This window comes from Mobula birostris, chromosome 15, assembly GCF_030028105.1.
Source record: "Mobula birostris isolate sMobBir1 chromosome 15, sMobBir1.hap1, whole genome shotgun sequence".
NCBI lineage: Eukaryota > Metazoa > Chordata > Chondrichthyes > Myliobatiformes > Myliobatidae > Mobula > Mobula birostris.
The window spans coordinates 4,392,364-4,404,718 of NC_092384.1; the positions used below are offsets into that span (position 1 = coordinate 4,392,364).

The 12,355-nt window shown below is 48.7% G+C and overlaps 1 protein-coding gene across 1 annotated transcript in view; it reads right to left on the minus strand.

The window, feature by feature from the left end:
- Window positions 1-12,355, minus strand: part of necab2 (N-terminal EF-hand calcium binding protein 2) — a 114,714-nt gene that overhangs the window by 101,912 nt on the left and 447 nt on the right. The window contains exon 2 of the mRNA XM_072279257.1: window positions 11,902-11,926. Coding sequence (XP_072135358.1) covers window positions 11,902-11,926 — 25 coding nt within the window. The remainder of the gene's footprint in view (window positions 1-11,901; window positions 11,927-12,355) is intronic.

Sequence of the window (12,355 nt, forward strand, 5' to 3'; positions counted from 1 at the left end):
TTCACAGCTCGCTGCCACTTTTCCCACTACCCTGCACCACCAGCAGAAATCCTTTATCCCAGACACACGAGCACATTCAGCTGCCGACAACACTGAGAACCCCTACTCACAGTTCACATCTGCAGCCTGGAATTCATTTCCCCTCCCTCCTCCCTGCTTCCCCAGCTCCACATCCTGCCACCAGCTGTGGTCATTCCTGGTATGGAGATTACTGGGGTTGGCACAGTGCCCAGGGTGGGCACCACACACCAACCCTCTGGTGTTTGCACCTTTGTGGTGGGAGCGGTGAGGCAGTTCCAAACACCCTATCTATCTGCCAGGCTCTCTGCTCCCTCCAATACCTCTCCTGAGCTGCCAGACCGTCCAACACCCCTCCTGAGCTGCCAGACCCTCCACTCCCTCCAACACCCCTCCTGAGCTGCCAGACCCTCCGCCCCTCTAACACCCCTCCTGAGCTGCCAGACCCTCCACTCCCTCCAACACCCCTCCTGAGCTGCCAGACCCTCCGCCCCCTCCAACACCCCTCCTGAGCTGCCAGACCCTCCGCCCCCTCCAACACCCCTCCTGAGCTACCAGACCCTCCACTCCCTCCAACACCCCTCCTGAGCTGCCAGACCCTCCGCCCCCTCCAACACCCCTCCTGAGCTGCCAGACCCTCCGCCCCCTCCAACACCGCTCCTGAGCTGCCAGACCCTCCGTTCCCTCCAACACCCCTCCTGCGCTGCCAGACCCTCCGCCCCCTCCAACACCCCTCCTAAGCTGCCAGACCCTCCACTCCCTCCAACACCCCTCCCGAGCTGCCAGACCCTCCGCCCCCTCCAACACCCCTCCTGAGCTGCCAGACCCTCCGTTCCCTCCAACACCCCTGCTGAGCTGCTAACGAAGCTGGTTGCCATGGCACCCACTTTGATCAGCCTGTCTATGTTTAGCTGAAAGAGTAGGAGCAGCTGAGCCCCACTTCCCAACCTACACCCTCTCCGGTGGATAGGTCTCCCTGACATCACTTGTTTCCACGGCAACCGGTGTCGATGGAGAGGAAACGAGGTCTCTACTAACAACCCCGCAACGCTTATCTCAGCTTCACGGCGTGCAGAGAGAATAGACAGCCTCACACGAGTGTCCCAGCCGTGTCTGTTTCCTTTAGTCAGAAATAGCTGCAGAGAGCTTCCGCCACAACCAGCCCTGGCCTCTCAGACTCCGAGCTGGATGCATTAAATATACTTTTATCTGTCTATTAAATAGTCTAACAAGTGAATCAAACGAATCAGTGCTGGAGTTTCTGTCGGATCAGTGCCAAGCCCTCTCTGCCGATGTACGCAAGTGATTATCTTCATTTTACCAACAAGTCCTGATACTATTTATCTTCCTCCCATAAATAAATCAGACATAACACAGACTCCTTTCGCTCCTGCTCCGTGATATTCCCGGTGCTTTCCCTTCTGTCTCTATGCTGACCACTTCTGTGGTAACCACACAAAATGCTGGAGGAACTCAGCACATCAGGCAGCACTTAAAAAGGGGACTAAACTGTCGACGTTTCAGGCCCTTCATTAGAGGGCACAGCCTCAGAATACAAGAAGTAAAAATAACAGGGTTGTTGTGGTGGGAGATTTTAATTTCCCAAATAATGATTGGCAACTCCCTAGAGTGAGGGGTTTAGATGGGGTAGAGTTTGTCAGGTGTATTAAGGAAGGTTTCTTGACCTAATATGTAGATAAGTCTACAAGAGAGGAGGCTGTACTTGATCTGGTATTGGGAAATGAAGGTGCCAGGTCTCTCAGTGGGAGAGCATTTTGGAGATAGTGATCACAATTCTATCTCTTTTACCATAGCATTTGAGAGGGATAGGAACAGACAAGTTAGGGAAACGTTTAATTGGAGTAAGGGGAAATATAAGGCTATCAGGCAGGAACTTGGAAGCAAAAGTTGGAAAAAGATGTTCTCAGGGAAATGTACCGAAGAAATGTGGGATATTTGCGTGAGGTTCTGAGTAGGTACATTCCAATGAGACGTGGAAAGGATGGTAGGGTACAAGATCCGTGGTGCACAAAGGCTGTTCTAAATCTAGTCAAGAAGTAAAGAAGAGCTTAGAAAAGATTCAGAAAACTGGTAATGATATGAATCTAGAAGATTATAAGGCTTGCAGGAAGGAGTTTAAGAATGAAATTAGGAGATCCAGAAGGGTCCATGAGAAGGCCTTGGCGGAGAAGATTAAGGAAAACCCCAAGGCATTCTACAAGTGTGTGAAGAGCAAGAGGATAAGAATAGGACCAATCAAGTGTGACAATGGAAAAGTGTGTATGGAACTGGAGGAAATAGCAAAGGTACTTAATGAATACTTTGCTTCAGTATTCACTACAGAAAAGGATCTTGGTGATTGTAGTGATGACTTGCAGTGGACTGAAAAGCTTGAGCATGTAGATATTAAGAAAGAGGATGTGCTGGAGCTTTTTATCAAGTTAGATAAATCACCGGAACTGGATGGGAAGTACCCCAGGCTACTGAGGGAGGTGAGCGAGGAGATTGCTGAGCCTCTGGCAATGATCTTTGCATCCTCAATGAGGACGGGAGAGGTTCTGGAGGATTGGAGGTTTACAGATGTTGTTTCCTTATTCAAGAACGGGAGTAGAGATATCCCAGGAAATTATAGACCAGTGAGTCTTACTTCAGTGGTTGGTAAGTTAATGGAGAAGATCCTGAGAGGCAGGATTTATGAACATTTGGAGAGGCATAATATGATTAGGATTAGTCAGCATGGCTTTGTCAAAGGCAGGCCATGCCTTACGAGCCTGATTGAACTTTTTGAGGATGTGACTAAACACATTGATGAAGATAGAGCAGTAGGTGTAGTGTATATAGATTTTAGCAAGGCATTTGATAAGGTACCCCATGCAAGGCTTATTGAGAAAGTAAGGAAGCATGGGATCCAGGGGACATTGCTTTGTGGATCCAGAACTGGCTTGCCCACAGAAGGCAAAAAGTGGTTGTGGACAGGTCATATTCTGCATGGAGGTTGGTGACCAATAGTGAGCCTCAGGGATCTGTTCTGGGATCCCTACTCTTTGTGATTTTTATAAATGACCTGGATGAGGAAGTGGAGGGATGGGTTAGTAAATTTGCTGATGACACAAAGGTTGGCGGTGTTGTGGATAGTGTGGAGGGCTGTCAGAAGTTCAAACAGGACAGTGATAGGATGCAAAACTGGGCTGAGAAGTGGCAGATGGAGCTCAACACATAAGTGTGAGGTGGTTCATTTTGGTAGGTCAAATATGATGGCAGAATATAGTATTAATGGTAAGACTCTTGGCGGAGTGGAGGATCAGAGGGATCTTGGAGTCTGAGTCCATAGGACACTCAAAGTTGCTATGCAGGTTGACTCTGTAGTTAAGAAGGCATACGGTGTATTGGCCTTCATCAATCATGGGATTGATTTTATGAGCCGAGATGTAATGTTGCAGCTATATAGTCCCTGGTCAGACCCCACTTGGAGTACTGTGCTCAATTCTGATCACCTCACTACAGGAAGGACATGGAAACCATAAAGAGGGTGCAGAGGAGACTTACAAGGATGTTGCCTGGATTAGGATGCATGCCTTATGAGAATAGGTTGAGTAAATTGGACCTTTTCTCCTTGGAGCGATGGAGGATGAGAGGTGACCTGATAGAGGTGTACAAGATAAAATGAGAGGCATTGATCGTGTGGATAGTCAGAGACTTTTTCCCAGGGCTGAAGTGGCTAGCACAAGAGGGCAGTTTTAAGGTGCTTGGAAGTAGATATAGAGGAGATGTCAGGGGTAAGTTTTTTCACACAGAGAGTGGTGAGTGCGTGGAATGGGCTGCTGGTGACGGTGGTGGAGGCAGAAAGGATAGGGCCTTTTAAGAGACTCCTGGATGGATACATGGAGCTTAGAAAAATAGGGGGCTATGGGTAAAGCCTAGGTAGTTCTAAGGTAGGGACATGGTCGGCACAGCTTTGTGGGCCGAAGGGCCTGTATTGTGCTGCACGTTTTCTATGTCTCTATGTCCCTTTAGAACAGAGATAAGGAGGAAATTCTTTAACCAGAGTGTGGTGAAACTGTGAACTTCATTACCCACATATGGATGTTGGGGCCAAAGTATATTTAAAGCGAAGGTTGATTAGTAAGCGTGTCAAAGGTTACGAAGAATGCAATTGAAAGGAATAGTAATGCAGCCATGATGGAATAACGGAGCAGACCCTGTGGGCCTAAGGCCAATCCAATGGACTTTTGGTCTTATAAACATGGACTGTGTATTCCCCTCCATAGATACAGGCTGACTTGCTGAGTTCCTCCTGTATTTTGTGTGTTTACCTCCAGGATTCCGGCATCTGCAGAATCTCTTGTATCCATGATTTGCTGCCCCACTTTCGCATCCTCCTCCGTCTGCACCCATTCACCACAATTCTATGATTTGTGTCTCCGGCTCATTGGTTAGCAAGGGGGTGCCACGGATAAGGTGGTTACACAAGTGAATTCTGCAAATGATGGAAATTCAAGCAACACACATCAAAGTTGCTGGTGGAATGCAGCATGCCAGGCAGCATCTATTGGAAGAAGTACAGTTGATGTTTCGGGCCGAGACCCTTTGTCAGGACTAACTGAAGGAAGAGTTAGTAAGAGATTTGAAAGTGGGAGGGGGAGGGGGAGATCTGAAATGATAGGAAAAGACAGGAGGGGAAGGGATGGAGCCAAGAGCTGGACAGTTGATTGGCAAAAGGGATACGAGAGGATCATGGGACAGGAGGCCCAGGGAGAAAGAAAAGGAGTAGGGGGGGAAATACTCAGAGGATGGGCAAGGGGTGTAGTCAGAGGGACAGAGGGAGAAAAAGGAGAGAGGGAAAAGGAATGTGTGTACATAAATAAATAACGGATGGGGTACGAGGGGGAGGTGGGGCATTAGCAGAAGTTTGAGAAGCCAATGTTCATGCCATCAGGTTGGAGACTACCTAAACAGAATATAAGGTGTTGTTCCTCCAACCTGAGTGTGGCTTCATCTTTACAGTAGAGGACGCCGTGGATAGACATATCGGAATGGGAATGAGATGTGGAATTAAAAATTATTATTCTCTGTAACCTCCGCCACCTCCAACGGGATCCCACCATTAAGCACATCTTTCCCTCCCCCCCCCCCGCTTTCCGCAGGGATCGCTCCCTATGCAACTCCCTTGTCCATTCGTTTCCCCCCATCCCTCCCCACCGATCTCCCTCCTGGCACTTATCATTGTAAGCGGAACAAGTGCTACACATGCCCTTACACTTCCTCCCTTACCACCATTCAGGACCCCAGACAGTCCTTCCTGGTGAGGCGACACTTCACCTGTGAGTCGGCTGGGGTGATATACTGCGTCCGGTGCTCCCGATGTGGCCTTCTATATATTGGCGAGACCCAATGCAGACTGGGAGATCATTTCGGTGAACACCTACACTCTGTCCGCCAGAGAAAGCAGGATCTCCCAGTGGCCACACATTTTAATTCCACGTCCCATTCCCATTCTGATATGCCTACCCACGGCCTCCTCTACTGTAAAGATGAAGCCACACTCAGGTTGGAGGAACAACACCTTATATTCCGTCTGGGTAGCCTCCAACCTGATGGCATGACCATTGACTTCTCTAACTTCCGCTAATGCCCCACTTCCAACTCATACCCCATCCATTATTTATTTATATACACACATTCTTTCTCTCTCTCTTTTTTCTCCCTCCGTCCCTCTCACTATGCCCCTTGTCTATCCTCTCGGTTTATCCCCCCTCCTCTTTTTCTTTCTCCCCGGACCTCCTGTCCCATGATTCTCTCATATCCCTTTTGCCAATCAACTGTCCAGCTCTTGGCTCCATCCCTCCCCCTCCTGTCTTCTCCTATCATTTTGGATCTCCCTCTCCCCCTCCCACTTTCAAATCTCTTACTAACTCTTCCTTCAGTTAGTCCTGACGAAGGGTCTCAGTCTGAAATGTCTTCTGTACCTCTTCCTAGAGATGCTGCCTGACCTGCTGTGTTCCCCAGAAACTTTGATGTGTATTGGTTGGATAAAATATGGATAAACCATATAAAATTATGAGATGCTAAGATAGATTCACTAGTCAGTATCTTTTTGTCACAGGATACGAGAGTCCCAATCTGGAGGGCATTGGGTTAAGATTTCAATGAGATCAGAGTGGTGATCCTGTCTTTCAGACAGGTGGTACACCTCCAGGGGAGATGGTAGAGGCGGGCAGGACTTGCACAGGTGATTGAATAGGAAAACATTAAAGAAGGATGGGGGCAATATGGGTGGATGGGATGAGTGCAGATAGGCAATGGATACACTGCACAGAGGGGCTGTAGCTTGAGCTGTATAATTTGATAACTCAACGGTAAATCTGTATAATTCAATGAGCTGGGAAGAAATGAAGTGTAAGGCAAGATCCCACAGCAAACCCAGCGCGGGATGCGGAAAATGAAGGGAGAAACTGAGAAGCTGGTTTAGGGCTGCCAAGCATAGAGTAACGGTGGGGGGGGGGCGGGGTGCAAACTGCCGAGCATAGAGTAACGGGTGGGGGGGTGCAAACTGCCGAGCATAGAGTAACGGGTGGGGGGGTGCAAACTGCTGAGCATAGAGTAACGGGGGGGGGGGTGAAAATTGCCAAGCATAGAGTAACAGAGGGGTGCAAACTGCCAAGCATAGAGTAACCGGGGGTGGGGGTGCAAACTGCCGAGCACAGAGTAACGGGGGGGGTGCAAACTGCCGGGCATAGAGTAACAGGGGGGGTGCAAACTGCCGAGCACAGAGTAACGGGGGGGGTGCAAACTGCCAAGGTCAGAGTAATGTGGGGGGTGCAAATTGCCAAGCATAGAGTAACGGGGAGGGGGGGGTTGCAAACTGCCAAGCACAGAGTAACCGGGGGGGGGTGCAAACTGCCAAGGACAGAGTAGTGGGGGGGGTACAAACTGCCAGGCACAGAGTAATGGGGGGGTGCAAACTGCCAAGGACAGAGTAACGGGGTGGGGGTGCAAACTGCCAAGGACAGAGTAACGGGGGGGGGTACAAACTGCCAAGCACAGAGTAACGGGGGGGGGGGTGCAAACTGCCAAGGACAGAGTAATGGGGGAAGGGGGTGCAAACTGCCAAGGACAGAGTAATGGGGGGGGGGTGCAAACTGCCAAGGACAGAGTAATGGGGGGAGGGGGTGCAAACTGCCAAGCATAGAGTAATGGGGGGGGGGTGCAAACTGCCAAGCACAGAGTAACAGGGGGGGTGCAAATCGCCAAGCATAGAGTAACGGGGGGGGGGGGGAGGGTGGTGTGCGAGTGCACAGGTGATGGGCCAGCTTTCAAATGTTCATTCAAGCCCTTGTTTACAAAGAGACCTCAATACCTACCAGAAAATACAGCAAGGCACCTGGCTCTCTGGTGATTCACAATCTGAAGGGGAAGCAGCTAATGAGGAAGCAGACTGCAGTGTATAAATTATTCAGGAAAAAAAAGCTTACTGATAAGTGAGGCAAGAGTGAAGAGCCATGCAAGATATGAGTGAAAAGCAAATGTGGAAAAGTTATTTTGGAAAATAGTTTCTTTTTAATGAACGGAGAAGTCATTGCAAACAGCAGCAAGTGAAACAAAACACTGCCGAAGATGAAGGTTAGACTGGGTTCTCAGGGCCATTCCCCACATTCACCACCTCTCCTCATGTTCCGTACCAGCACCTCCATCTTGTGGTCTTTGCAGAGAAAGAGAAGTGATTCCCAGGGCAAGACAATGCATAGTTACAACACTAACCAAGCAGGAGCAGGCTGCAAAGACACATTCAAAAGGTCCTGAGGTCAACGACTGGAAAAGCAGAGGAAGACAAACACTATGGTCTCTTTCACATGCAGACCAGGAGTTCTGAGCTCCAGCGAGCTCACTGCACAGATGTCCAAGATTAATGAGTTGCCACCAGATGCAGTGTATAGTGACTCACGACAGAGACAGAGACATCTGCCATCTTCCTCATTGCCATTCACCAACACAGGCAGTTTTGTAAGTACGTATATAAAGGATTAATAATTGACTTTGGAGAAGAGTTTGCAAGTAAAGAGGCAAACTGGTGCATTGAGAAACACACACAACATGCTGGGGGAATTCAGCCCATCAGGTAGTGTCTATGGAGGGGAATAAACAGTCAACATTTTGGGCTGAGATCCTTCATCAGGACTGGAAAGGAAAGAGTCAGAAACCAGAATAAAAAAGACAATAAGCCCACAACAAAGTGGGGCGTGGTGAAGGATTACAAACTGGTAGGTAAGAGGGAAGACTGGTTAGGGTGATGCTGGAGGGTGAGGGAGAGGGGATGATAGGTGGAAGACAAAATGGGCTAACAGGAGAGAAGAGAAGACCATGGGAGAGAGTGAAGAAGAGGAATCAGACAGAGGTGAGGGGCAGGTAAGTAGGCAGGATAAGCTGAGCAAATGGTTCATCAATCCTGTCCCCAAATAAACAGAAGTAGATGACATTCTCATCTCTGTAGCTGCTACCAGAGGGCGAGGCTGGCATTTTCTCCCCCAAAAAGGCACTCCGTGGACCAGCAGGAATCCAAAGGAGCTGGTGAACTAGATGTGACATGGGTTTAGCGAGAGGAGAAACACGGTGACAATGGACCAATGCTCTACCATCTGGATATCTGTCTCCAGTGGTTTACCACAAACTCTTACTGTCTGCCATATGCATAACAACATCACTGAAAACGTAGGAGGTAGGATTATTCAGTCTCTGGATGACCCAAAAGTCAGTGATGTTGTGGATAGTGAGGAAGGTTATCTAAAGCACAGTGGATCATAAGAAAAGTTGCACATTTACAGGTGGAATTTAATCCTGAGAAGTGTGCATCAGAATTGGAAAGTCACACAGAGGTAGGACATGGTAGCACACTAAGGAATGTTGTTGAATAGAGGTACCTTGCTAAACAAGGTCCTTCTACTGAGAGCATCCTGACTGGCTGCATCACTGCCTGGTATGGGAACTGTACCTCCCTTAGTTACAGGACTCTGCAGAGAGTGGTGCGGACAGCCCAGTGCATCTGTACTTGTAAACTTCCCATGATTCAGGATATTTACAGGTGTGTAAAAAGGCTGAAGGATCATTGGGGACCCAAGTTACCCCAACCACAATCTATTCCAGCTGCTACCATCTGCGAATCAGTACTGCAGCATAAAAGCCAGGACCAACAGGCTCCAGGACAGCTTCTTCCACCAGGCCATCAGACTGATGAACTCACACTGATTTGAGTGTACTCTATATTACATTGACTGTTCTATTTATTATAAATTATTATAAATTACCATGATTGCACATTACACGTTTATATATATAGGCATCCATTAGCCTAATGAGACCCTGGATTTGCACCTTGGAAGGTTTCCAGGGCGCAGGCCTGGCCAAGGTTGTATGGAAGACCAGCAGTTGCCCATGCTGCAAGTCTCCCCTCTCCACGACACTGATGTCATCCAAGGGAAGGGCACTAGGACCCATACAGCTTGGCACCAGTGTCATCGCAGAGCAATGTGTGGTTAAGTGCCTTGCTCAAGGACACACACGCTGCCTCAGCCAAGGCTCGAGCTAGTGACCTTCAGCTCATTAAACCGATGCCTTAACCACTTGGCCACGCAGCAACACTGCACATTTAGATGGAGACATAACATAAAGATTTTTACTCCTCGTGTATGTGAAGGATGTAAGAAATAAAGTCAGTTCAATTCAATTCAAGTCAAATCTAGTCTGTTGTTCCTGAAAATATGTAAATTGGATAGTGAAGACTGGATGTCATGCTTGTCTTCAGAGGTCATGGCATTAGAATAGACGGTATATTATGTGGTCACTCTACTCAACGCTTGCTGCTCGGAGTGTTATGTGCAGTTTTGGCCAGCACACTATACAAAGCGTATGGTTGTGCTGGGGAGAGTGCGGAGGAGCTTCACCAGGATCTTGCCTGGTTTGGAGGATTTTAGTTATGGGGAGAGAGTGAATAGGCTGAGTTTGTTTGCCTGGAGTGAAGGAAGAAGAGGGTGACTTGATTGAAGTATATGAGTAGATAGTGAAAACCTTTGTCCCATGGTGGGAACATCAAACACGAAGTAATGGGTTAAAGACACACTGAAGGAGTTTCAAAGGGGATCTGAGGGTTAAGTTGTTTTTTTTTACACAAAGAGAGGTTGATATCTGGAACTTCCTACTAGAGATGGTGGCAGAATCAGGTACAATCTCTATGTTTAAGACAGGCGATTTAATGGACACAATGTGGAAGGAAACAGCCCTAACGTGAGAAAATGGGATTAGTGTAGATGGACAAGAAGGTGATCAGCCAAATGGCCTGTTCCTGTACCTTTTGTAGAGTGAATCAAGTGACGTTGAGCACAACGAGTGCAGTCACATGATCAGTAATCTCACAGAACTGAAAGGCCGTCTTCAGGGACAGACTGGGATCTTGCTGTGTCTTTCATAACAGACACACCAAAGGAGTGATGGAGGGTTATCAGCTGCATTATGATTGTCTCCAGAACCCACATTTCAGACTGTCAACAGCTCCATGGTATCCACCTCAGTGGGACAGAGCCCATGCCCAGTGCATCAGCGTCCCCCTAACTTACATCCTGTGAGTCAGTATCCCTCTAACCTACATCCAGTGAGGCAGTATCCCTCAAAACTACACCCAGCGAGGTAGTGTCCCTCAAATCTACATGCAGAGAATCAGTGTCCCTCAAACCTACACCCCGAAAGGCAGTGTCCCTCAAACCTACACCCCGAGAGGTAGTGTCCGTCAAACTTACACCCCGAGAGGCAGTGTCCCTCAAACCTACACCCCGAGAGGTAGTGTCCGTCAAACCTACACCCAGTGAGTCAGTGTCCCTCAAACCTACACCCCGAGAATCAGTGTCCCTCAAACCTACAACCTGAGAGGCAGTGTCCCTCAAGCCTACACTCTGTGAGACAGTGCCCCTGGAGCTTGCTCCCAGAGAGGCAGTGTCCCTCGAATCTACACACAGAGGAGCAGAGTTTCTCGAACCTGCACTCCATGAGCCAGTGTCCCTGGAGCCTACACTCCGTGAGCCAGTGTCTCTCGAACCTGCACCCAGAGAGGCAGTGATCCAGAGGACAATCCCCATGAACCAGTGTGCTAAAACACACATCCAGTGAGCGAGTGTTCTGAACATTAACTCGGTGAGTCACAGCTATTGGAACCCAGTGCACATATATGCACATACATATACAGAATTCGCACTGGTTTCTCTCCCCCTCGGCACCTTGTCCTTTCCCTCACCTGTGATCAGAATCTGACACTGAACCGCATTATTTTCGGATGACAGCTCCTCAAAATGTGTGCCTCATTTCTGCGTTAATTCTCACAAACCAACAAGTAACGTGGCTCCTGATCCTTTCAACCCCCCCCCCACCCCAGTCATTTCACGTGCTAATCCTCTCAGCTAACAGACTCCATCCACCCCCGCCTCCAGCCCCGTTGCCTCCGACCCCAGAGCCCGCCGCCGCGCTCCCGATGCTGCCGCTCTGTCGCTGTGGTCTGGGTTTCCTCGACAGGTAGCACTTCTTCCTATTCAATTGAATTCTTTCGGCATTTAATCAGCTACCAGTCTTCAAAACGCAACCGAACACAAGACTAATAAAACTACCCTGGAAATTTAACTCTCTCCTGATGTGGCTGCGCATGCAGCCCAATTTAGGGTTAAAAAGCCCGCACTCCAGTGCATTGACTTGGTGCCTCAGTCAATGAAACTCCGATGAATAAAAGCTAAGTTTTAGAAATCCAGCTTTGTAACGTTAACTCTTTAAATGCCGAGACCCAGGAACTGACATCTAACAACTGTGGCACTAAAATATTGTCACACATGACAGGTTGGAATCAGTCCTTACCATTTTTATCAGCTCTTCGGAATATCTAGAGGGAAAAAGAACATAGAATTTAGAGCGGCTCACGCAGTCTGGGCAGAGAGCAAATCCGGAAGAAACACAAGCATGCCATTCATTCAGAAATCCCCCGCTAGGCTTCCAGTGTCCTATGGCACATTTCAGCAGCATACCACGGTCAAGAAGCCGGATAAATACGCACATGTTTCTCCAACCCTCTGCACAATTTAACATGCCTAACTTTGGCCAGCGTCCCAGGGAACAATAGATCCCTCTTCTTTCCTTCGCTCTCGCACCCGTGGTCTCTGGGCACCCTCTTCTCCGGTTCCAACTCTCTGCTTCCCATCCTCTCCCTAGTTCTCCCTTATTCTTTATTCTGTATCTGTCTCTCCCCCATTTCCCCTGCCCACCTCTTTGGGGGACTTATCCCCTCTCCATTGCTCTTAGCTACCCGTGTGTG